This window comes from Gastrolobium bilobum, unplaced genomic scaffold (genome assembly GCF_033153095.1).
Source record: "Gastrolobium bilobum isolate Gb01-03AN ecotype WA unplaced genomic scaffold, APGP_CSIRO_Gbil_v1 utg5903, whole genome shotgun sequence".
NCBI classification, from domain to species: domain Eukaryota; kingdom Viridiplantae; phylum Streptophyta; class Magnoliopsida; order Fabales; family Fabaceae; genus Gastrolobium; species Gastrolobium bilobum.
In genome coordinates, this window is record NW_026899498.1 from 1 (window position 1) to 27,952 (window position 27,952).

At 32.8% G+C, this 27,952-nt stretch overlaps 4 protein-coding genes across 4 annotated transcripts; 1 reads left to right on the forward strand and 3 right to left on the reverse strand.

Annotated features, from left to right (window-relative positions):
- Positions 1-37: 37 nt before the first annotated feature.
- LOC133290670 (aldehyde dehydrogenase 22A1-like) lies at positions 38-6,782 on the reverse strand (the record flags this gene model as incomplete). Its single annotated transcript, XM_061488794.1, has 12 exons — positions 6,453-6,782; positions 6,341-6,384; positions 5,938-6,042; positions 4,859-4,986; positions 4,498-4,620; positions 3,955-4,108; positions 3,618-3,721; positions 3,453-3,531; positions 2,956-3,051; positions 2,255-2,392; positions 711-926; positions 38-229 (listed from the first exon to the last, which is right to left on the reverse strand). Coding segments are annotated over exons 1-12 (1,491 nt in total), but the record flags the coding sequence as incomplete, so codon positions are not given.
- A 3,418-nt stretch (positions 6,783-10,200) lies between these two features.
- On the reverse strand, positions 10,201-11,811 carry LOC133290679 (universal stress protein PHOS34). Its single transcript, XM_061488808.1, has 4 exons — positions 11,628-11,811; positions 10,641-10,750; positions 10,433-10,551; positions 10,201-10,309 (listed from the first exon to the last, which is right to left on the reverse strand). Exons 1-4 carry the CDS (start codon positions 11,809-11,811, stop codon positions 10,201-10,203), a joined length of 522 nt encoding a protein of 173 aa, XP_061344792.1.
- A 489-nt stretch (positions 11,812-12,300) lies between these two features.
- LOC133290681 (uncharacterized) lies at positions 12,301-13,248 on the forward strand. Its single transcript, XM_061488809.1, has one exon. It carries the CDS (start codon positions 12,301-12,303, stop codon positions 13,246-13,248), a length of 948 nt encoding a protein of 315 aa, XP_061344793.1.
- A 12,201-nt stretch (positions 13,249-25,449) lies between these two features.
- On the reverse strand, positions 25,450-26,397 carry LOC133290682 (uncharacterized). Its single transcript, XM_061488810.1, has one exon. It carries the CDS (start codon positions 26,395-26,397, stop codon positions 25,450-25,452), a length of 948 nt encoding a protein of 315 aa, XP_061344794.1.
- Positions 26,398-27,952: the final 1,555 nt, after the last annotated feature.

Below are 27,952 nucleotides of genomic sequence, written 5' to 3' on the forward strand. Positions count from 1 at the left end.
GAGAGGGATGAAGATAAAATAGTTAAAATAGCTTTACCTGACACATGTATGTTGCAGCAAAATCATTAACTGCAGCAACCCCACAATGTATCTGGGAAGCTATGTCTCTGGCACGACTCTGACTGCCTGAGAAAACAGCACAGCCAAGCCCATATTTTGAGTCATTTGCAAGCTTGACAGCCTCTTCATCAGAGCTGAATTTCATTATTGGCATGATTGGTCCAAATGCCTAAAGTCATTTAAATGCACAACTGAATCTAGTAAGCAATTGTGGAAGCATAAAAGATAGAAAGATATTCTTGAATATAAATGCATAGTTGCAGTACATATATGTCATGAGAGTGAGACACTATTATTAAGATTTCAAAATCTTCAATGCTTCTAGTCAAGATATGTAAAATATTTTTTTATGGTTACATAGATATGGACAATATAGCTTATCAATGAAACACCAAAAACAACAATAATTAAATAATAATAATTAAAAAGGCAAACCCCAAAGCACTAGGCTCCTGGACTTGTGAGGATCGGGTTGACGGTTGATTGTACACAGCCTTATTTTTGCAATTTTGCAAAGAGACTGTTTCCCAAACTCAAACCCATAACTTTTCGGTCACAAGAAGCAACTGTTGCTCCAAGGCTCGCCCTCTAACAATAACTAAAAAAAAGTGGCAATGTGTAAAGCAGAAAAAATATCAAGCTTTTGCTACCTCTTCTTGCATCAATCTCATTGAGTGATTCACATTCACAATGACAGCAGGTGGAAAATATTGATCAACTGCACCTTCACCTATACGTCCAAAACTTCCACGTGCAACAACTTCAGCTCCTTTGTCTAAAGCATCATTTACAAGACCTTCAAGCTTTTCAGAATGCTCATACATGCATAAAGCACCCATATCATACTTTCCAGCAAGTGGTGGACCCTGCAAGAAATCATTAGCCAGAAAGCTTTAAAAAAAATGGACTTCTTAATACTAAACAGTTCTAAGATAGATGGCTATTCTCCAATAATCGGTGAAAAAAGAGTTCTTGATAGTACAACGGTCCCCACCCCTAAATGTTATTAGGATTTATATAATGCCTGAGCCTTTTGCCTCTTTCTCCTATCTATATCTAATCATGAATCCCAGATTCAGAGTGCTTTTTTTAGAAGAAAAAGAACCCATGTGGATGGGCTTCCCCCCTCCAAAAAGCCTTTTTTTAAAAAAAAAAACAAGTCCATCTCGTTTCACCCGAGTGTTTGGATATCTGCTTTTACAAAAAACAGAAATAACAAAAAAAAGAAGAAGCCAAAAAGCTACTTTTCTTTCGAACTTAAAATTTCCACATTTAAAAAAAAGCAAGAATCAAAAGCCAAATATTTTTTCAAAATTCAAATTTGCCCTAACCCCAACCAATCTCACCTCCATCATCACCACCACCACTACTACCACCACCTCCACCATCGCTGTCACCAACACCACCACCAACACCACACCTTGCCATTATTACCACCCATAGCCATTACCACCACCATCACCCCACCTCCACCACCCTACCACTGCCACTACCACCACTAAATTTACTCCAATAATTTGTTTTCACATGTACTTCTTAGTAATTTTATACACCAAAAATACTTTTTTAATTTTAACATCCAAATAATGTATTTATTTAAAAGTGCTTTTCATGTATTACATCCAAAAGTAAAATAGCTTTAGCTTTAAAAAATGTCAAAAGTTATTTTTTCAAAAGCCCATTTAGAACAACTTGGAGCACACCACAACTAATATGTTCATCTAAAAGTCTAAATTTAGTAAATTCTAACAATTTGTTATATGTCAACATCTGCAAGTTACTTACCAATCAGTTTAAAGAGTTTACAGATATAGAAGTGCATATGCGTATGTGTGTGTCAAGAGAGATAAGATATAAATCCAGTAGTTAATTGATACACATAATTCAACTCTTAGAAGCTTTATATAGCTAATGCTCCCTCGGGGCTACTGAAAGGGAGGAAAAAGAGAAAAAGAGGCACGCAAAAACTCAACACAAATAGAGGACAAAGCAACATATCATGATTAAAATGAAAGTCTCACAGAATTTCATAATAAACTGGAACAGGTGTAAAGACAAGCTGATAGATTGCTGAAATAGCAATCCTGTAACAATTAAGTGCAAGCACATGTGACTAAGAAGCATGTGGACTTCAAAAGAAAGTTGCACGAGTAAGACACAATTTACTAATGAAATGTCGTAAAAAAACACTTACAGCTGTAACAGATTTTATGATTTTGGTAACTTTACTGACAAAAGATGAATAAATGTTCCTGTGGACATAAAATCGTTCAGCCCCAGCACAGTTCTGCCCAGATGACTGAAGAACAGCCCTGCAAGCAATTTGAGCAACCTGTATTCAGCAGATCAATGTCTGTTAAACTATGATATTCAAGAATGAATATTTCACATTGTAATGTTAACATTTGCCAACCAAATGGTCAACAATATGATAGAACTGGTCCAGAGATTAAACAAAGAGCGATAGAAACACAGATAAGATTTTTTTGATGTGGTCTCCCTTACCCCTGGATCAATGGAGAACACAGGTTAGGAAGAGAAAGAATGGTTACAGAGCTGCCACTCCTCATGTATTCGAGAGCCTGAACTCTTTCACTCACCTAACTATCACAACTGAATTGCCACTTTTCTCTCCTCCTTTCTATATCTAAGAATATCAAGTAACCCTGACTACCATCAGCTAACAGGGCCTGACCCAACTAGATAAACTATAACTACTATATCTAATGATATCAATTAATGCTGACTACTAGTAACATGCAGGGCCTGACCCAACTTGATCATTGAGCCCATCCTTGTTTCTCCTTACATAACACATTTCCTAGTTGGTGGGCTGCTACTAACACAATAACACCCAAGCCTTTGGACATCAGAAAATGTGGAAGGGGTTCTTACATGGTCCACATCTACATCTTCACAAACAATAAATGCATCTTTTCCACCAAGCTCCAGTGTAACTGGTATAAGTTTCTCAGCAGCATTTCTCATTATCTGCATAAAAAAATGCAGTATATCATTAGAGTGAAAAGACTTCTTATTGCATGGAAAAGTGGATAAGCATCTTAGAAAGAAAGGAATAATATTTAAAAAGTAGATAATAAATCTGAGATACTCCCCCCATTTATTCTGCTTATGAAGCATCATTTTAAACCAGAGGTCTACAACAACTTTTGAGGTTACTCTCTCTCTCTCTCTTTTGTGAGTATAGAATGGGGCTTAAGCAGATCCTAATACTACTCAGTTAAATATTGACCTAGTACTCCCTGCAATTCCTTTATTTAATAATATCTACCATGCATATCATATCAGAAATTATCTCTTTGAAATCAGAAATAAAATTATTACGGAATACAATTCAGAGATGAGAGGACAGGATACAAAAGGAATTATACCATCTTACCAACCCCAGGTGATCCAACAAAAATGACTTTATCAGCAGAAGATACAAGTGCTTCTCCTGTTTCAGCAAACCTGGGAAGAAAGGTTCAATTATGGTCATAGATGCAGACATGTCTGTCAACAAAAGGGAAAAAGAAGGGTACAAAATAAGGCTCTACCCTGTTATCACCTCAACAAGGTCCTCTGGAGCTCCTATGGCAGCAAGAGCTGATTGGATGATTCGGAAGTAAAAGCATCCAGACCAACTTGCATGTTCCGATATCTACAATCAAAATCACATGGATTTCTGTCAAATTGTAAAAAAAAAAAAATTATAGTAACTAGTAAGAGTAGATATTACACCTAGCAGAATCTCATTTTTTATTATCAGTTTGTCATGGAATATAATATAATCCCTGTGAAAGTATAACAATCAACAATGTCTACTCATAATGATAAATCCACAGTATGAACAACTTTGGATAGGTAGATGGTAGATATTATATCATTTTATACCTTAACCACAATGCCATTTCCAGAAAAAACTGCTGCCAACATAGGGTTAAATATATTGTGGAAAGGATAGTTCCATGACACAATGGCACCAATAACACCAAGAGGATGAAATTCTACTCTGGCTCTCTTATGAAACATTGATCTTCCAGAGGATCTGCAAGTTTTTTATTTACCACAAAAATAAAAGTGGTCGTGAAAGTGCGTTTAGATAATTCGCAATTTAACCATAGAAATATCATTATGTATATAAAAAATGTAATAACATTTTTTAATAAAAAAACTGGAATATAAGAAAAATTTATGAGGCTGTACTATGTCAACGTAAAAAACAAAAATAAAAAATGCAGTAAAAAAATAAAATAAACAGAGACAGACATACTATCACAGTCAGTTTAAGCATAGAAAACAGCAAATTACTGGGATTTGGGGGTTATGGTGTGCCTACTTAAGATAACAAAAGATATGTGTAGAACTACTAGTGTTTTAGGTCTAAATAAAGATGAGAAAATATACTATTAAATACAAAACAGATTGAAATGGTACCGGTACTCAGGCTTTAGCCACTGTTCACCCTCTGACAGCAGCCAATTGATCTTCTCACACGTTGTCATTATTTCTCCTAAAGAGGCATCTACCATTGTCTTTCCAGTATCACGTGAAGATATTCTAATAAAAACACATGAATTAGAATATATTTGAATTTGTTATTAATATTCTTATGCAATAAGCGCAATTCATATATATTTTTCAGACTAACAAATAAAACAATATGATAACTAAAAATAAAAGACAATTGCATGTTCCCCAGGATATCACAAGAGCAACACTATATAAGTTCATTAAAAAAAAAAAAAAAAACTACCATTTAAATCTTCCACTTACGACCATGGAGAAGTAGTCTTACTCGCATATAAGCGCTTGGTGTTTAATTATATATTTCAGAAGTATACGCAAAAACTGGCGTCTTTGCTTGAAGCTGGTCTTTGCCCACATTTTTTGCGCCTTTCGTACTTTTTCCACTTGCTCCTTAACCTAACCACACATGCAAAATAGTTCAAGTTAAAACTTGCAATACTTTTATTTATGAATCAAGTCAAACTAGCAACCAATTTTTATGAACACTCTGCAATCACTTGCTCTTGTGCATCAATATTCTCCTTTATGGCTCTGTAGTGTTGTCAATAGAGCTGGAAGTGAGTTGAACCACCTAGCTAGCAACTCACGGCTCAATTTCTTAACAGCTCAATAAGGTAGGCTCACAAACTAATAAACTAAACTTGTGCTGAGAACCTTGACTTGTGTATGTGTGCATGTGTGCGCGCGTATAGGCTCAGCTCACTTCCACCCGTTACTGTCGTTAATGTTTCTGGATGGTAGGATATATATGGATCAAATAGAGTGCCATGAGGACAATTAATCAACCCCCAAACTAGGGGCAGGCATAAGTACACATTCATAAGCAAGAAAAATAATACATGGATGAAAACCAAAAGGTCATCAAAATTGAGAGACGGTATGCACTAAAAATAAAAAATAAAAAAAATTGAGACGGAAAACTTCCAGTTTTAAGAACAATAAAAAGATAGCTCGAAAGGAATTCTACTGAATTTTGATTTCGACATACACAAGTATGCAGGATGCCAACATGAAAATTTAGGATACAAGTTTAGCAAGAAGTTAAAGACATGTTAATTTTTTTTTTCCAGCTAAACTAGGCTAGCATACCTCTAATGTGATTAGTTAACACTGACGATGTTTTTAAAAATTTCTCAATCTTTTTTGGGGTATTTTTCTTTAGCTGTGGAAAATTCTAAGTTTCTTATTTCTAAATATCATACCTTCATAAACACTAATTACCCAAAAAAATAAAATCAAATATGCAGTGTGCATCTCAAACTAATAGTTGCTTTCTAGCTTAGGTAAATAGATACTAAAACTATGAACCGCAACCATCAATCCCCTAAGAAGCATAGGCTCACAGACCTCATCCGGTGTCAATGCAGGTACATATCCCAAATATTTCATGGTAGCAGGCTCATAGCACTGAACTTTCTTTCCTGATTGCTGAGCCGTTCCCCTCGGCGGCACCTGAATAGGAATTAATTATCAATAAGACCGGATCAGCCAGATTCTCCGAAAAATAAAATAAAATAAAATTAAGAAACAACCAACTACAAGTCATGATGCTTCACCGAGAGGAAGTTAATTCTTACAATACATTGATTCGGCACTTCATGCATTTCCAATTAAACTGAACTCAATTTTCAAATAGAAAATCAAATCACACCAATCACTTAAAAGCCAGAAGCAGAGCAATGATAAAACAAGTCACAACACTAGGGATTTGCAAAAATTCCAATTCCAAATGTAAACATAAAAGACTCACATATATGAAGCTGTTCTCCTGCGCTTGGTTTCCATCGTCCAACACTGTAATTATCAAAATCCACGTTACATTTTCACCGTCGCAACAAATTTAAGTGAGTGAGAGAGAGTACCATCGGAAGCGTCAACATCGATGGAAGGAACCTTGGGAGGAATGAGCATGAGAAGGAACTTGCAGATGGCGAAAGCGAATGCTAGAACGAGCAAGGGCCACCAAAACGCCATTGGAACTTCGCAGCAGATTCAGGGAGCGATCTCTCTGCGAAGAAAACTACCTTACTAGGGTTTCGAGAAGCTTCCAGAGAGGTTTTTTTCTTTTTCTTTTTCTCGGGACAATGCTCGAAGACTGAAAGAATCCGGGGAAACTTTGAGGTGATGATTACATAATGTGGATGCAAAGGGCAAAGGGAGAAGGTAACAGAACAAATTGGGCTTTGCAAAATGAAATAGGACGAAAGAAAACAATAAAATGAGATTCCAAGCTTCTTTACTAGCTTTATACAGGATCTATGAACCACGGCACTTTAAAACTCTGATGCGTCGTGTCTCACATTTTTTGACATTTTCAGACACTACACTCCTCGCACTCTAACACGCGTTATAGAAATTCAAAAAAAAAAAAAGGTTTAAAGATTGCGTTGCGTTGAGTTTTTAGTTCTAACTGTTAGATTCGTTGAGTTACGATTACTATTTTATTGAGTTTAATATAAATATTTGGGATATTTTATATTTCTTTGCAAAATTTATGAATATTATAAGTTTAGATTTATTTTTTTTGTTAAATTATTGAATATTAAATATAATCTACATTACATAAATTAAAAATATTATTTAATATCAAAACATGTCCTAACGTGTCAAAATCAAACGTTTTTTAGAATTAACGTATCGGAGTGTCGTGTCACGTGTCCCATATCGATATCGGTGCTACATAGCTTAGGATTATAGGTTACTAAGATAAAATTATTTTATACACATATTTTTATGGGTTATATTATCTTATGTTACATAAGATAAACAAGCTTTCTACTCGCACAAAGTGGAGGTGGGTCCCACATCTATTTTTTTTCTCTTTCCTCTTACATGTGGGTTCCACTTGTAATTTTATTTTTATAACATGAGATAATAATTTTTCTACAATATAAGATAAATATAACCCTATTTTTATACGTAAAGATTGAAATCGTTTCCTATAGTAAAGGAATTTCGTTCATAAATGTATTGTTACGAAATATATGGTTCATATTATGAAAGTTTCAATTTTTTTTTAAATTGATATTGTTTCATTGATGTAAAACGAAAATAATACGAAAGTTCCCCTGTTATTTTTTCACTATTTTATGTTGTTTTTAATACAAAAAACACATTTTTGTGCCAAGAAAAACCGCGACCCATAGCTTGAAAAATCACTTTTTAAACTTCCAAAATTTCTCAAAAATGGCTCAAAAATATGTTAGTTTTGAGATAGATTATATTAAAATCTCGTTGGTTTGTTGTTTCTGGGTTATTTTGTGATGAAGATCGCTGCTATATTTTTTTTAGTTTTGACGAAGCTCCCATGGCGGAACCCAATTTCGAGCAGTCAACCTACAAAGGAAGAAAAAAACACTGCAATAGAAGAATCTCAAGAAATTCTAGGGGTTGGGATGAGATTGTAAGATAGGCATCTTATTTATATTTTTCACTAAAAAGTCTCACGAAATCCACACCAATAGAAAATCCATTAAAATCGTCGGATTTTTTAATACCACGAAATTGTGATTCCATTGTTTAAAATCCTGATTGAATACCAACGGATTTGGACGGATTCTAAAATAATCTTTTAAAATTCTAATCGAATACCACGTGACTTTTTTTCAATCCATTAAAATCCTAATCGAATACCAACGGATTTTTTTGTCCAAAAACAATTCATTAAAATTCTTTGAAATCTCAATCCGATACACCCCCTAAATATAAAGGTGAGAATATGTGTTAGATCCTTATTAATATCACCCTTAATTATGAACCTATCCCGAACCGAACCAATCATAAGACAATGAATTGATAGAATATATATATATATTTTTAAAAAAGATAAATTTATTCTCAATAACATAAAAAATATTAATCCCTTATACTTTAGCTAATCGGGAAGCAAAACGCAGCAGAGATGCAAATGCAAAGGCGAAGAAATCCATAGTTGCAAAGAAACCAACACCAGTGGAGAAGAAGTCGAAGGTTGGCAAGAAACTACTGAAGGAGGGTTGTTCTCCGCCAGCGAAAAGAAGAAAAGGAGAAACAAGAAGATGAAAGAGTGATGCTTCGATAAGAAAATCTATGTAGTTTTTTCTCAAGTTTTTTTTTTTTTGTTATGGTGATAAAGCCATAGTTTTGTTTTTGTATGGAGAAAATGAGAAAGAAGAATATAAGACCATAATTTTTTTTTTTTTGAAGTTGCAGTTGTAGAAATTGCGTATGGTCGATCCTTTTGTTGGTATGAAAATGATTTGGATTGATGATGATGCACTTCTGTTGTTTTAGTTCTTCTATTCATTTTGATTTTTTCGTCTGTTTTGTGAAGAAGAAAATGAACAAAGTAGAAATGCTGGACCAAAACGAAATGTGTCTTTTTTTTTGTTCCAGAATTTTCAATGGAATAATTTTTCGTTGGTATTTTCAACTAAAAATATTTTCGTTGGTATTTTCAACGGAATTCTAGTTAAATTCCGTTGCAAATTGTGACGGAACTTTTCGACGAAAATAATTTTCGTCGAAATTTTCAACGGAATTTATTAAATAAATAATATATTATGGCTTTATTTTTCAACGAAAAAATAAGGCTTGTGACGGAAAAATTTCAAACAAATTTTTTTCTGTTGCAAATTTCATCGGAATTTTTTCCGTTGCAAATTTCAACTGAAAAAGAAATTCCATTGCCCTTTGACGAAGGATTTTCAGTCCAAAAAATTTCATCGAAAAATGCATTTTCGACGAAATTTTCATCATTTGCAACGGAAAAATTCCGTAAAAAATATAGATATTTCTAGTAGTGTGTTCTAACGTAAAAAATATTATTAATGAATATATACCTCCTAATTAGAATATATAATAGTCATAATTTATTTTAGTTCATCTATGCTAAATAATAATTAGAAATATTACTAATAAATATCATAAACTATTGAGTGTAAAGAGATAGGAGCTTGTCTATTGAAAAAAATGGATTAGTACACAAGTATAAAAATTGTTATTATGCAACTTAATACTATTGATTATATAGGATAACTTTTGATAAGTGGCTCTTTTTGACAAATATTATAATTCAATTTAATTGTTTTCAGTCATTTATCTTTTTTTATTTTTTGAAATATTTGAATCGGTTCATAGCTTTGCGATTAGTACAATTTAGGACAAATCTCGTGGATTAAAACTTTAAACCCTACCAAAGACATCATTTATCTTTTTTCAACCAATGATATATTACTCTTTATTAATGTGTAAAAGAGTGTTACAATTGAAGGATTATGACCTGTAGATACGTTAAGTGGAGCCACAAAGAGACTTAAAGCTTTTAACACAAAAAAATAAAGTAAAAATGAATAGAACTTAACAAGACTACAGTCATATGGTTTAACAATATATTGCAATTGCTAATGGTAGTATACTAGTATGTAATCAATAATAAAATAGTAATAGTGACATTAAGATCTTATATACCTCATTAACACATTTAGAAATGAGATTTGAACGATTGTCTAATATCATCGTAAGAAACAATTGTTTGATATCAAATGTTTGGGATACACCTAATTTTTTTTCCTAAAAATTTATTAATATTTTTTTATAGAATATTTTGTTACATCATTTATAATATATATTTCATTTGCCTTTGCGAGGGGTGTTGCACTGCTGGTCTGCAGTCTTCACCACAGTGACGGGACAAGTGGCATTATTCACCACATAATTGCTGACACTGCCCATTATAGCCCTGGAAAAAAATCAAGAAAAAAAAAAAAAAAAAAAAACAGAATGAAATTTATTGAGAAATAACCAAAACTCAATGGACGCAACCCAATTGGTCTTTGTGGGGATTTGGTGGAATTCTAGCTACCTTCTGAGCGTGCTAAGGCCTCTGTTACCCATTGTGAGACTGTCTAGAGGAATGTGCTCAATTGCTTCACATATCTTCTCACGAGCATCTCCCCAATAGATCTTCATTAGTACCAAAATCTACCAGCCAAAAATCCCAAGGTTACTCCGATGAAATATACAATATGAAAAATCATCTACAACTCCCTGAGCAAAAATATAAATCATACATTTTTCTGCTTTACCGCAGTTAAGGCAATATCAATTACTTCGGGTTCGGGTTTCAATCCATATTTCTTCATGAGTGCAGGTTCAGAGAAATCAGCCAGAGGTATGAGAGCTGCATATAGATCAACAGAAACCTTCAATTTTTAGTTGAATTGATTGCAAGTTCAATCTTCACTATCCCATTTTATTAAAAATAATTAATATTTTGCAATTTGTTAGTATAGGTAGAAGAGACCTCATATTATCTACAGATGAATTCTTATATGAAGGAGCATGTTAGATATAATATAAAAATATTGATTAGCCTTCGCTTGACAATTCAAGTGTTTAGGTTGAATTGATTCTTTCGATCTCGTTATCTCTAATTTTTAATGGAACTAAGTCCTCACAAGATAGAACAAAAATATAAGCTAGTAATATCTACATTTTAAACCCAAGAATTCTTGGATCTCAACTCAAAATCTTAATTCATTCAATTCATGCTCCTATTTGTATGTTAAGTTACTTATAGGACATTCTTAACCAATGACACTTAACATATACAAATAAATAAGGGAAAAGTGTGTATAATTTTAAAGGATGTAAAGTTGTGTCATTTTAAGAGAGAGAAAGAGATAGATTAAGGAGGAGAGAGAGTTGACAAAAAAAAATAAAAGTGTGGATCCCACCTCTTTGTGAGAGTGAAAGGATGTAAGTTGTGTAATTTTAAATGATAGACACTTTTCCCAATAAATAAACCACTAAAATCCTCAAACATTAATTTATGTCCACCGCACAACACAAATTTCAAGTATCAGTAGAAATTAGGAACAGCAAAATGATCATGGATCTGAAAGAGGTGTTTGTTTATTTCTACGAATTTGTATCCATAATCATTTGAACATTATAATTTGGAAAATTAATTGAATTTTTGTTCTGTAAGGTCCTACATATATTTCGCGTACATGCATTGCAACACGTATAAAAGCATGGTAACAGAGATTACTAACGTGAGCCGGTGGCTTCCCAGAGCTGCATCTCGCCGTGCTCATAGTATTCTGAGGGGCGAATGATAACGAGAATGAGGTGATCCTCTTCTTTGACAACGTTATCCACCGTCCATTTTAGTGCTTTGATGCTGCATGGTGAGAAATCCATAGCCACGCCCAATCTCCTATTTGCATTACCAGCCATTTCTGTCTACAACAATGATCAAATAGGTCAGCTTTTGATTTTGTTTTATTTTTAATGTGAACGTTTCACGTGAAATTGAGCTTTGATGACCGAAGACCGCAACTTCTGAGGCAGGCACTGAAGGCAGCGACAATTGCGTTCCACATCGGTGGCTGAGACTATCCGAAACTTTAGGCTTTGAAATTGAGATTGGCTACCATTTCTTTTAATTGTCTCCCACCGTTGGCTGGAAACTTATGATGAAAATTTGAAAGGTGGATTTGACGAGTGGAAATAGAAAAAGAGAGAATATTATTTTACAAATGAAGTCTAACGACACTAATCATTGAGCTTTGATGATTTTACTTTATCAATAGATCTTTTGAGAGAAGACATTACTAAAAGTCAATTTTGAGGATGAAAAAAATAGATGGTAGTTTCAAGTTCAACCACATGTAAATTAGTCATCCCCAAGGCCCGTGAAATAATGCTGAAACAACAGCATAAACAATGGTTGATATTCCTCTCTGGGATCCTACTTTCATGGACAATTCAGCTATGACCAATTTCACTCACAATATAAATTTGCTTCCACATTCCCAAAATCTCAATACTCACATTCTCCTCTTATCTTGCATCCTTTGTCCTCCCAACCTTCAAGAAACAATGACACTCTTCAACGATCAAATTCCCTTCACTAACCGCTCATTCTTGTCCATAATCCTCATATGTTTTGCACTAGGAACATGCATGGCACACGGTCACAGGGACATTGAAGCAAAGTCCAATTCTCCTTCCAATGCTATTCCTCCAGAGGCAAGCAAATTCTCAGAGTCAGAGCAACCATTCTTCCCTCCTTCTGAAGCACCCGGCCAGGGCCCAACATCAGAACAAGGCTTTGGTCATTCATCCTCATCGTTTTCCGCTGCTTTCTCAGACATACTCAAAGGAACCTTTCGTGGCAAATCCCAAACAACGCCTGGAGAAATCCACTCCAAAAACAAAAAAAACGTTAACAAAGCCTTGGAACAAATATGTGGCCGCACAGATTACCCTGACGTTTGTGTTTCCACCTGTCTACCCTATCTAAGCAACAATTTTGACGTCAAAGCAGTTCTTGAAGCTTCCATAAAGGCATGTTCCTATCAGATAAAGTTCACCATATCCAAAATTACAAAGTATTCTGCTTCCTCACCAGAGTTGGCAACTGCACTCGCTGATTACAAGAAACAATACTCTAAAGCATTGGAAAACCTTCAGAAAGCATTGGATGCACTCCAATCTCGTGATCTTGGAACCGTTACTATCGTGCTTAGTGCTGTCATGGCAGATGTTTCAGCATGTGAAAGTGGGTTTGAGGATTTGAAAACCAAATCATCAACCATGGCTAAAACCGATGGTTTGGTTAGCATTACAGCCAGCAATTGCCTCACCATTGCTTCTTTGATTCCCTCTTAGTCGGGGTGCAGGTGTCTATGCTCTCTATAGCCAAGTTGGGCATTGAGATTTGATATAGAGTGTAGTATAGTATAAGAAAACATTATATAGTTGGGTAAGGGTATGAACTATGAAGAGATGCTGCTTGTGCAATATAGGTACTATTTTTCCTTCTTTTCTTTTTTTTTTTTTTTTTTTTTTCATAAACCTTTGTTTCCAAGCAATGTATTCATCTCTTCATGGTATTAGCCAACGAGTTAATATCCTATTTATGATGTATTAGAGTATAATTGTAACCTTATATGCAGATCTATGGATAAATTTCTGTTTATCAAAATAAGGACTCCCACTACTATTTTTTTTTGTTAGATTTTTTTTTTTTTTTTTGGTTCATTGATTAAATGGTTCGAATACAATCAGATTTATCCAGGGTAACTCTCTCAAGATCATTTTTTTCATACTCAATATTCAAAGTCGACACTGATTAAGGAAAATAAATTCCGTACAACTTGAACCTAGAATTATGGGTATTTGCACAACTATTTAAAGTTATGGAAAAGAATGATTTACATGGGAGATAAAGGGGCTGCATCTCCTTTGCTGATAAATTTAAATAATTTGTACCTTCATTTAAAAAAATATCTCATACACAAATAAATTTGTTGGACTTATGTCGTATTATTCAACAAATATCAAAACGATTGTAAGTGGACATATGGGAATGGCTTGTCATGAATTAATTAAAATTAGGTATCCTAAACAGGGCTGTTTGAATTAAATTTTTATGATTATGAGGTTTTTATTCAAAAAATAAACATTTGGTATAAGTTTGAAAAGTCAATCTTAATTACATCTGGATTACTTTTTCTTGAAGACATCATGGAGTAACTAAGATCTATATTTACTATGTATTAAGTTATCTCATATGATATTTATGAAAATTTCATCGCATTTATGCCAATATCATCAATATAAACAAAATAAAAATATATTATTAATAAATATATAAATAAAATAAGTTTATAATATGACTTTATATATATATACATACATATATTATATGGGAAAAATGTTTATCCTGTTAAATGACACAACTTATATCCTTTCACTCTCACAAAGAAGTGGGACCCACACTTTTATTTTTTTTGTCAACTCTCTCTCCTCCTTTATCTATCTCTTTCTCTCTCTTAAAATGACACAACTTTTCATCCTTTAAAATCACACACACTTTACCCATATTATATATATATATATGGGTCAGGATCATTTTATAACAGTGTACGTTATTTCAATCTTGACCTTTGATCCCAATTATATCTAAGTGCTCTAATTTTTTAGTAATGTGAGCCATCAGATACAAGTGGATCAATGATCAAGATTGAGTGTAAGACTTCTAACTTTTACATTGGTGTAAGAATATCCTGCCCCTATATATATATATATATATATAGGGGAAGGTTCTTTTAACTCCAGATTAAATCTTGTAAGTCTTACTCTCCATCTCAGCCGTTGATGGATGGAAATCAACGATTGTTATTTATAGTGTAATTAATAATTAATTCATTAGTATGATTTCCTAAACTATAATTGTTAGATGAGCGAAAATCAACGGCTAGGATGTGGAGTAAGACTTATTCGTCCATCCAACGGTTATAGTTTAAGAAGTTATATTAATTAATTATTAATTACACTATAAATGGCAACTGTTGATTCCCATTTATCAACGACTGGATTAAAAGTCTTACTCTCGAGTCAAAAGAACCCTCCCATATATATATATATATATATATATATATATATATATATATATATATATATATATATATGTAAGAACCCGCACCACTAATTAAGGAAATTAATTAGATAATTATGAGATAATTCCATAATTGACCCTAATAATTATTATGAGGTTCTAATAATTATAGTAAATGAGTAATAATGCTGAAAGTCATTTTTCTGACGAAAAGTGCAGATACCGGTTATGCTAGGCGATATAAATGCGTACCAAAAAAGTATCCCGGAAAATTATAATAAGTGTATGAATATTACTAGAATAGTATGTAGGACTTGTAAAACGAGTTTCAAGTTAAAATAATGAGAACTGGTGCCAGAAACTGATACTGGCTATGAAATGCGCGTACCGAAAAGGTGCTCCGAAAAATATAAGAAAAATATGATAAATCTTATAAAATTGAGTAGGTTCAGAATCCTAAGTTTGGAATTAAAATGCTAAGCGTAGCTATTTTCGTTAATACTGTGTGTTTAATTTTAAGTGAGCTATAAATACTCACTTTGGCCCAAAACCCTAGGCCATATGCTTTGCTACGTGAGTGTCTTGGGACCAGCCTTCCTCTGTTCTTTGGCTCCTTCCCTTGTAAACTCACCAAAGAAATCATCTTTCCTCCTTTTCTCTCTACCAAAACACTATAGCTTGTGAGGGTTGGCCTAGTGAGAGTGTGGAGTGTCTCATTTCTGAGATTGTGGCCTCTGTGGTGAGGTGGAGTTGCTATCTTGGAGCTGTTTTCTTGGGGTATGAGGTGGTGTGAGCCTTGATCATACCATTGGAGGCTCCAAGAAGTCTTTTGTTGGTGAAAGGTCTAAGCTTTGGTGTTAATTCGTGGCTTGACAAAGTCAGAGCCTTGGTGTGTAGTTGGAGACCTCTTTGTTGTACCATTTTTGGAGTTGTTGTGCATTGGAGGTATACATGATCATCTTATGTGCATTTTGATGATTTAAGCTTGTTTAAGCAATTAAAAATCGTAATTTGAACCATTTGATAAAAGGAATGTGTTTCTGGGTTCATAGCATGTTAATAAACATCTGTTTAAGGAGTTCTTGGACTCCAGATTGAGTTTGGATAATTGGAGGTCGATTTTACCTTTAAAACTCAGTTTTCTGCATTCTGTCGAAGAAGTATTCGAATACTTTTATGGGAAAATGCAGTAATCAAATACTTCGCGAGACAACAGCGACCTAGTTTAGTAAAATTGCGATATTTCGAGCTAAAGAGCTCTAAATTGAGTGAGGTTTGGACCTATGTGAAGCTAACACATAGGGATACAACCATGAAAATTTTCAGATCCATTGGATAAGTGGATTTCTCTGTGTGTATGTTTGAAGTCGAGACCATATTGCTGGAAATTCAGCTTGTTGTAGGAACTTTGCAAAAATCATAACCGGAGTTATACAACTCCGATTGAGGCATAAGATATGTCGTTGGAAATCTTGGGATGTCTAGTTTAACATAGTAAAATCTTAGAGTATTTGGTAAAGATTTGCTTTGGTATTTTTAATCTGGTAGTCGAATACTCCTGGCAGGAGTATTGGAATACTTTTCTGGGAAGAAAAGTATTCGGATACCTTTGAAGAAGTATTCGAATACTGGAAAGTATTTGAATACAGTGGGGTTTGATATTCGAATACTGTGGTTTTCAGATACTGGAGGGAAAAGTATTTTGATACTTGGTAGTATTCGAATACTTAAATGAAAGTAATCGAATACTTTCTGGAGAGCTGGAGTATTCGAATACTACTCGTGGAGTATTCGAATACCTCCTGCAGAAACAACATGTAATGAGTTAAAATGAGTAAGAAAGACTTAATCACTTAGTGTAATCTGTGCTATGATTATTGATGATTAATTAAGATATGGGCAGATTGTGATTGTGCTGTTTGTGGGCCTTGAGCTTGTGTGGACTCTTGGCATTGGATAGTTAGCTTGCAAGGTAAGCTTTCGTGTCCTCGGTTTAGCCATGTTGTGGTTCCACCATGTCCCATGGGGTTATGGTTATATGCATGCTGTGTTACATGCTTTGGATAAATTTGAAATGCTGTTGAGCTTTATGTGTAATGGCTTTTAATATGTATGTGTCGTTCCATCTTGACGGGGAGCCTGAGTATGTGGCGTCATACAATACGGTGGTCCGGGGTGGATGCAAGTAGCATCTTGCACTATGTGTGGGTAATAGACGTATTTCTGCACTTCTCTGGCCAGTAGAATAGTATTGACACACATGACATGATTATCTGCTGCATTGCACTGATTTTAGAACTGATAATGATAAACTGCTTTTGAACTTATATTGCACATGTAAGTGAGCTTGGGGTGGAAGACCCTTGAGGACTCACTGTCTTACTGAGATTTCTGGTTTAGAGATCTCACCCCACGTTTGGGGAATGCTTATTTCATGTTCAGGTAATTTGGGGGCTGATGTCTCTGGCGGCGAGAGGCCAGAGCTTAGTTGATGATTATTATTGTTTATATGCTGGCATGACTGGATTTGGATGATATATATATTTTCTGCCATTTATGATTATTGAGTTGAGACTTATGTTGAGCTTTGTTGCCTTATTTGGGTGAGCATGAGACTTGTCCATGCCACTTGGTTGTTAGTACTTTTAGTTGCAGTTGTATAATCTATCAGGATTTGTCCGGTCTACGTGTGTAGTTCCATGATTAGAGACTTATATCTGTTGTTTAATTAATGAGGTACTTCAGTTAGCTGTCTTTTGCAAGTTACATACTGGTAATGTTTTATTAATTGATTAATAAGCAAGTTGGTAATGATAATGACGTCATAATTGAAAAGAAAAAGATATTCCGCATTTTTAATTAAGCGCAGCTTAATTAAAAAGTATGATAACATTACCGGATATATACGGGGTGTTACAATATATATATATATATATATATATATATATATATATATATATATATATATATATATGGTATAAGTTATTCTAACTACTCTTATTTTGCCTACCTTTGCCTATCCCTTTCAATACCGTTATATTACAATCTCATCCAACGGAGGAGATTGACACAATAAAATAAACCATTTCTCTCTTTCTTTCTCCTCACTGTCTCCCACACTCTTTCTCTCCTCCCCTTTCTCTCTATCGATTTGCGTTATTTACAACCTGAATTTATATTTAAATCTAAATCCATGTAATGATTAATAGCATGATGGTTCTGCTTGATGAGGATAATTTTCAAAAAAATTTGAATCTGATATAATTGAACATATGGCAGAAATCACAAAATCACAAAAAAACGAAAACCACGAAAAATCCTTCATTTGAATTGATTCACGATTACCGTAACGTTTCTACTTTGCTGTTGAAATTTGAAACGAATCAACTTATCTCATTTTCTTTATGTTACGCTCAACAACAGCCCTACCTGGTTCCACAACATAGGGCATCTGGATTTATTTCTTTTTAACATTCTATTTTAATTTTTTATGTAAATGCTTATAACAATGACTGGGTTGAATGAATTGAGAAAAAACTTGCACCTTTTTTTGATGCTAAAGCGCCATTGAAGAAAGAGAAAGGGGATGAGAGAGAAAAAGTGAGAGGCAGTGGGAGTAGAGGTGGCAAAGTGGGCAGCCCACCTCGCCCGCCCCGTTTGGTGAGTTGGGCGGGTTGGCCCGCCAGCCCGAGCCTATTTTACACTGACTCGCCTATGCCCGCTATCAACCCACCAAAAAATGAGCCCGACCCGCCCCGCCACGCCCCACTTTTGAGATGGGTTGAAAAACTCAGCCCGCCCCGCCCCATTTGGCGGGTTGGGCCCGAGCCCGTTTTGCCGGCTCTAAGTGGGAGAGGAAAAGGGGTAAAAGAGTTTATTTTATTTTGTAAATCTCCTCCGTTGAATGAGATTGTAATCTACCTGTATTAAAAGGGGTAGGCAAAATAGAGGAAATATATATATATATATATATATATATATATATATATATATATATATATATAGGGGCAGGATATTCTTACACCGGTGTAAGAGTTAGAAGTCTTACACTCAATCTTGACCATTGAACCACTTATATCCAATGGCTCACATTACTAAAAAATTTGAACCGTTAGATATAAATGAAATCAACGGATAAGATTGAGAGTGTAACTTACACTGGTGTAAAATGATCCTGACCCATATATATATATATATATATATATATATATATATATATATATATATATATATATATATATATATATATAGGGGCAAGATTAGTGGCGGAGCCACACCAAAATTTTAGGTGGTGCCAAATTTTTTTGACATATTAAATTATTAAAATATTTATTATAATTACACAAACTAATCAAGAAAAAAATTTACTATAAATTCTAACATGGTTATCTAAATTATGTATTAAATAATATCACGTAACATTGAAAATTCAAATGAACAATCATCAATGATTATATATCAAAGCAAACATATAAAAAGACACTAGCCTTTTCGATAAGCATTTCAAACATAAGAATTTCACTTTCCTCTCACAGCATAATAAGTAGGGGATAGGTTATTTTATCTACCATTTTTTTCGTCTACCTTTGCCTATCACTCTCCAACATCGTTAGATCAGAATCTTAATAAGAGAAAGAAATAATAAATGTAATTGAGATTCTGATCCAATGGTATTGAAGAGTGGTAAGCAAAGGCAGGCAAGAAAAATGGTAGGTAGAATAACCTATCCCAATAAGTAATGGACCAAGCACTGTTCTAAGGATATGAAAACACACAAATATAATAAATATATGCTTAATAACATTTAATAAATAATTTAAAATGTAATAGAAAAATGCATACCTAAAATTGTAAACGACGCTCTTTTAAACTGACAAAATCTTCAAGGATAGAATCTTGTAATTCTTGAATAAGTTACTTTGTACTTGAAACTAATTGTATATCATTCAAAATATGTTGAGATTTTTGTTGTAATGCTTGAAAAAGAATTTCAGTGATGCTCATTATCTCTTTCATCAAAAATAAATTAAAGATAAACTTAAAGGAAGTGATCATCTTATAAGCTGCAGTAGCATCTCCTCTTTGAGAGTAATTTGAGCCTTCACTACGAATTATTTTAAGTAAGTAGCATCTCCTCTTTGAGAATAATTTGAGCCTTTATTATGATTGCAATTGTAAGTCACAAATTAAGGCTTTGAAAGTAATTTTAATTGATGGGTTAGGTAAAAGGGTTTGGGTATTCGGTTTTATTTTTCTGATTGAAAAACATAAATATAATTATATTTATTTAGGTGGTTCCAAATTACAAATTTAATCTTAGTTAATTATATATTTATATATAACAAATAAATTTTTTTAAAACCAAGCAGGTGCCTTGGCACCTGCTGGCATAGGAGTGGCTACGCCACTGGGCAAGATATTCTTACACCAGTGTAAGAGTTAGAAGTCTTACACTCAATCTTGATCATTGATCCACTTGTATCTAATGGCTCATATTACTAAACAATTAGAGCACTTAGATATAATTGGGATCAAAGGTCAAGATTGAAATAACTTACACTGTTATAAAATGATCCTGACCCATATATATATATATATATATATATATATATATATATATATATATATATATAAAATATGGGTAAAGTGTGTGTGATTTTAAAGGATGTAAAGTTGTGTCATTTTAAGAGAGAGAAAGAGATAGATAAAGGAGGAGAGAAAGTTGACAAAAAAAATAAAAGTGTGGGTCCCACTTCTTTGTGAGAGTGAAAGGATATAAGTTGTGTCATTTAACAGGATAAATATTTTTCCCATATAATATATGTATGTATATATATATAAAGTCATATTATAAACTTATTTTATTTATATATTTTATTAATAATATATTTTTATTTTGTTTATATTGATGATATTGGCATAAATGCGATGAAATTTTCATAAATATCATATGAGATAACTTAATACATAGTAAATATAGATCTTAGTTACTCCATGATGTCTTCAAGAAAAAGTAATCCAGATGTAATTAAGATTGACTTTTCAAACTTATACCAAATGTTTATTTTTTGAATAAAAACCTCATAATCATAAATATTTAATTCAAACAGCCCTGTTTAGGATACCTAATTTTAATTAATTCATGACAAGCCATTCCCATATGTCCACTTACAATCGTTTTGATATTTGTTGAATAATACGACATAAGTCCAACAAATTTATTTGTGTATGAGATATTTTTTTAAATGAAGGTACAAATTATTTAAATTTATCAGCAAAGGAGATGCAGCCCCTTTATCTCCCATGTAAATCATTCTTTTCCATAACTTTAAATAGTTGTGCAAATACCCATAATTCTAGGTTCAAGTTGTACGAAATTTATTTTCCTTAATCAGTGTCGACTTTGAATATTGAGTATGAAAAAAATGATCTTGAGAGAGTTACCTTAGATAAATCTGATTGTATTCGAACCATTTAATCAATGAACCAAAAAAAAAAAAAAAATCTAACAAAAAAAAATAGTAGTGGGAGTCCTTATCACTACTAGAAAAGTCCAAATTTTCGACGGAATTGATTTTCCGTCGAAATTTTTTGAAGGAAAATCAATTCCGTCGAAATTATTATATAAAATAAATAAAAAAGAAAATAAATTTATAAATTTTCAACGGAATTAGATTTCCGTCGAAAATCAATATATAAAATAAATAAATAAAAAATTATATTTATGAATTTTCGACGAAATTCAATTTTCGTCGAAAACTATTATATAAAAATAAATCAAAAAGAAATTATATTTATAAGTTTTTGGCAGAATTAGATTTCCGTCGAAAATTATTATATAAAAATAATTTAAAAAGAAATTATATTTATGAGTTTTCGACGGAATTCTATTTCCGGCGAAAACCATTACATGAAAATAAATAAAAAAGAAATTAAATTTATGAATTTTTCGACGGAATTAGTTTTCCGTCGAAAACCATTATATAAAAATAATTCAAAAAAATTATATTTATGAGTTTTCGACGAAATTTTATTTCCGTAGAAAACCATTATATAAAAATAATTCAAAAAATAATTATATTTATGAGTTTTCGACGGAATTATATTTCTGTCGAAAACCATTACATGAAAATAAATAAAAAAGAAATTAATATTATGAATTTTTCGACGGAATTCTATTTCCGTCGAAAACCATTACATGAAAATAATTCAAAAAGAAATTATATTTATGAGTTTTCGACAGAATTCTATTTCCGTCGGAAGCCATACATGAAAATAAATAAAAAAGAAATTAAATTTATGAATTTTTCGACGGAATTCATTTTCCGTCGAAAACCATTATATAAAAATAATTCAAAAAGAAATTATGTTTATGAGTTTTCGGCGGAATTAGATTTCCATAGAAAACCATTATATAAAAATTATTCAAAAAGAAATTATATTTATGAGTTTTCGACGGAATTATATTTCCGTCGAAAAACATTACATGAAAATAAATAAAAAGGAAATTAAAATTATGAATTTTTCGACGGAATTCGTTTTCCGTCGTAAACCATTATATAAAAATAATTCAAAAATAAATTATATTTATGAGTTTTCGACGGAATTTTATTTCCGTCGAAAACCATTACATGAAAATAAAGAAAAAAGAAATTAAAATTATGAATTTTTCGACGGAATTCGATTTCCGTCGAAAACTATTATATAAAAAAAATTCAAAAAGAAATTATATTTATAAGTTTTCGACGGAATTCTATTTCCGTCGAAAACCATTACATGAAAATAAATAAAAAAGAAATTAATATTATGAATTTTTCGACGGAATTCATTTTCCGTCAAAAACCATTATATAAAAATAATTCAAAAATAAATTATATTTATGAGTTTTCGACGGAATTTTATTTCTGTCGAAAACCATTACATGAAAATAAATAAAAAAGAAATTAAATTTTTGAATTTTTCGACGGAATTCTTTTTCCGTCGAAAACCATTATATAAAAATAATTCAAAAAGAAATTATATTTATGATTTTTCGACGGAATTATATTTTCGTCGAAAACCATTACATGAAAATAAATAAAAAATAAATTAAATTTGTGAATTTTTCGACGGAAAAAGAATTCTGTGGAAAATTTTTAAAAAAAATAAAAGAAAAAGAAATTATATTCTTTGGACCTTTTGACGGAATTACGATTTCGTCGAAGATTTTCGACGGAAAAAGAATTCGGTCGAAAACTTTTGAAAAAAAATAAAAGAAAAATAAATTATATTTTTGTCTTTCGACGGTTAGCAAAATCAAATCTATCTAACTAATGTCCTGCATTAATGGTTTTCAAATTCAATTCCATCTGTTTGTGTAATTGTTTTTTTTAGAAAGTCAAAAAATTAAATTTCCAAATTGTTAGTACATAGGTGTTCTAGACACAATCTGATAGTCAAATGGACCCATGTAGGTATAACAGGTTGATCATTTGATGAACTCAACTAGCTTATATAATATTCATTTGCAGGGGTTGGAGGCCATCTTATAGAAATGTTTTGCTTCAACTTAGGAAAAAATTGAATATTCCTTGCTCTGCCCGATTGTCAACTCAGGACCTTGAACTAGAAATTTTCCTCCACCTTTTGCACTACAATTCAACGTAAGTAACATTTTTGTTTTTCTTAACTTCTTTTATTGTTCTCTGTTGATCATATAAATCTTGAATATTATTGTAGCAAAGATCCAGGCTTGTTGGACGGATGCACTGCACATGACGGTGAGGGCAGTCTACAGCTTTGATTCCTTTCTAATAGAAATAAGAATTTTTGGTAGCATTTTTTAGTCAAAGTAGGGAAAGAAGTTAAAGAGCTATAGAAGGAATTTAGAATTTTTATTGAGTAGGATTTAACGGGTTATTGGTTTTGTATAGCTTTATATTTGTTATAGGATTGCATATTTAGGCTGTAATATTGTGTGTTATGTTTGCTCTCATTAAGTAGCTGGCAGATTGTTTGATAGTTTTATGTGTGCTTTTGATCCATATTGATGGATGCTACATTGAGCTATGAATTGATGGGATGTCTATGGTGAGGTCAATCTAGTATGTCTATGGTAATCATGATATGAATTGCACGTTCATTAATCTCCTATGTGTGGTATACTTTCAGATTGTTTCAAGCTTGCGAATTTACACGAAACAATATACTTATTTGCATCTATGTTAGATTTGTTGTGCTTTTCCAATTATTTGTGTTTTAAATATTTTATATGCCTACAGGTACAGTTGCACAACAAGAGGAAATGGCTGCACAACAATAGAAGAGGGCTCCACAGCAACAGAAAAGGGCTGCAAAACATGATTTTTGTATCTTGTTTGAATGTATATGACATGGACATAGACTTTTTTCATTAGTATATAACAGAGACTTTTGTACACATAATTATATTAAGATCAATATGAATTTGATATATTATTTATTGTCTTTATATTTGTTAATCAGGTGCAAAAGATAAATAGGTATTAATTTTGTAGAGCAAAATTAAAATAAAATTTCACAAAAAAACAATTTCGTTGAAAATTAAGGCAATAATTTTTGACAGAATTTAATTCATTTTTTGTAAGAAGTGATTACAAAATTTTTTGACGGAATTTTATTCATTTTCTATCAAAAAAATTCGATGGAATTTGTTTTTTGTCGAAAACTAATACAAGATTTTTTGACAGAATTTTATTCATTTTTCGTCAAAAATTTTTGATAAAATTTATTTTCCTTCGAAAATTAATACAAGATTTTTCGACGGAATTTCATTGATTTTCCGTCGAAATTTTTTGACGGAATCAGTTTTCCGTCGAAAACCATTATAACAATTTTCGACGGAATTTCTTTGATTTTCCGTCGAAATTTTTTGACGGAATCAGTTTTCCGTTGAAAACCATTACAACAATTTTTGACGGAATTTCATTTATTTTCCGTCGAAAATTTTCGACAAAATTATATTTTCGTCGAAACTTCCCACAGAAATTATTCCGTCGAAATTTTTCAACGGAATCTGTAATTCCGTCGAAAAAATTGTTACCCACGAAGATATATTCGACGGCTTCATTTCCGTCGAAAACATCATTTTCGACGGAATTTTTCCGTCGAAAAAAAAACATTTTCTAGTAGTGTATTTTGATAAACAGAAATTTATCCATAGATCTGCATATAAGGTTACAATTATACTCTAATACATCATAAATAGGATATTAACTCAGTTGGCTAATACCATGAAGAGATGAATACATTGCTTGGAAACAAAGGTTTATGAAAAAAAAAAAAAAAAAAAAAGAAAAGAAGGAAAAATAGTACCTATATTGCACAAGCAGCATCTCTTCATAGTTCATACCCTTACCCAACTATATAATGTTTTCTTATACTATACTACACTCTATATCAAATCTCAATGCCCAACTTGGCTATAGAGAGCATAGACACCTGCACCCCGACTAAGAGGGAATCAAAGAAGCAATGGTGAGGCAATTGCTGGCTGTAATGCTAACCAAACCATCGGTTTTAGCCATGGTTGATGATTTGGTTTTCAAATCCTCAAACCCACTTTCACATGCTGAAACATCTGCCATGACAGCACTAAGCACGATAGTAACGGTTCCAAGATCACGAGATTGGAGTGCATCCAATGCTTTCTGAAGGTTTTCCAATGCTTTAGAGTATTGTTTCTTGTAATCAGCGAGTGCAGTTGCCAACTCTGGTGAGGAAGCAGAATACTTTGTAATTTTGGATATGGTGAACTTTATCTGATAGGAACATGCCTTTATGGAAGCTTCAAGAACTGCTTTGACGTCAAAATTGTTGCTTAGATAGGGTAGACAGGTGGAAACACAAACGTCAGGGTAATCTGTGCGGCCACATATTTGTTCCAAGGCTTTGTTAACGTTTTTTTTGTTTTTGGAGTGGATTTCTCCAGGCGTTGTTTGGGATTTGCCACGAAAGGTTCCTTTGAGTATGTCTGAGAAAGCAGCGGAAAACGATGAGGATGAATGACCAAAGCCTTGTTCTGATGTTGGGCCCTGGCCGGGTGCTTCAGAAGGAGGGAAGAATGGTTGCTCTGACTCTGAGAATTTGCTTGCCTCTGGAGGAATAGCATTGGAAGGAGAATTGGACTTTGCTTCAATGTCCCTGTGACCGTGTGCCATGCATGTTCCTAGTGCAAAACATATGAGGATTATGGACAAGAATGAGCGGTTAGTGAAGGGAATTTGATCGTTGAAGAGTGTCATTGTTTCTTGAAGGTTGGGAGGACAAAGGATGCAAGATAAGAGGAGAATGTGAGTATTGAGATTTTGGGAATGTGGAAGCAAATTTATATTGTGAGTGAAATTGGTCATAGCTGAATTGTCCATGAAAGTAGGATCCCAGAGAGGAATATCAACCATTGTTTATGCTGTTGTTTCAGCATTATTTCACGGGCCTTGGGGATTACAATAATGTTTTATGAGTGTTGGATCATTGTCGGACAACACGAGATTAGTATTTTCCGTAGTTTGGCATGTTTGGTGTGAGGTATAAAGTATAATTGTATATGCTTATACTATACATTATGATATTGACGTGATCATTATAGAATATAACCTTAATATATCAAAATAATATATAACTTAATAATGTCTAAGAGGGTAGGATTAGATCTGATTAGAGCTTGATGTATTAGGTCTCATATGTCTGTTCCCATTCTACCCCTTTCTTTCTCGTTCACTTCCGCCCTTCACTTCTCTTCTCCGTCTGCTACCATCGACGGTGACCATATTTCCCAAAGTCTGATAAATAGCCTTGATTTCAAATTCCCTTTTCCTAAAACTTGTAAGTAACATTTCTTTCGTACACAACAACTGATTTCGGGCTTGAGCCCAGTTACCCGTTTATGTTTTCTACATGTTCTTTCTCTCTCAACAACAATTTGATCTCCTGTTCAGTCACCTAGTCAATGCAGATACTATTTTGTCACATTAGAATTCTCTCGAGATTCCCCTCCTTCAATTTTTGATGAGTTTTCCCAAGAAAGACGGTGGGATAGCGACATTGCATTTCATGGAACCCTAATTTTTTTATTTATTTAATAGTGAATTGGGATTCTGAGTTTGCGAATATTTTTTTTTGATATGTTAACTACCTATCATTGCATTTTTTATGTTGTAAAGCTTAGGAGGATAGAATTTCAATTTTATTGAACAGTAAAATAGAAATACTGTAGTTTAACGAAATCAATTATATGTTAGTTTGATGATACAGCTTCTCTTGATTCTGGAATCACTCTATTTCATTTTTGTTGCATGACCTATTAAGGTAATTTTGTCAAAAATATTTATTTTTATCCTATCTAGTATTATATAGTGTATTACCAAATACTAAATAGCAGTGTTGTTAAACCCGACTCGGGCATTGACCCGGTCGGGGTACTGGGTCACTGGGTCATTGGTCGGACCGGTAGGTCACTGGTCGGACCGGTTGACCCGGATATATATATAGATATATAAAAATATATATAAATATAAACATATAAATTCAATTATATCTTCCATATCTAAAATAAATAAAACAAGGTTCACTAAATAACTTAAAAAAATGAAGCATAAATAAATAAAAGTGCATGCTATTACTATGTCAATTTAAATGGCAACTCAGAATCCCCATAAACATACCTCTCAATGACATTGAACTCATATTTTTCAAACTCAACTACATTAAAATGACATATGTTACATTCTCTAATTTATTATTCCACAAATTACTTTAGTATTGGAAACTAAGAGGTCATTGTAGAAGAGTATACTAGCAAATAAATTTATAAAAAGTTGTTAAAATGAGTTTTACATTTTTTTTATAAGATGAAACAATTTTGATTTTTTTTTTAAATGCATGACCCGACCGGGTCACCGGGTCGACGGGTCACCGGGTTTGGCCGGGTTTGTCCGGATTTTGACCGGGTTTGAC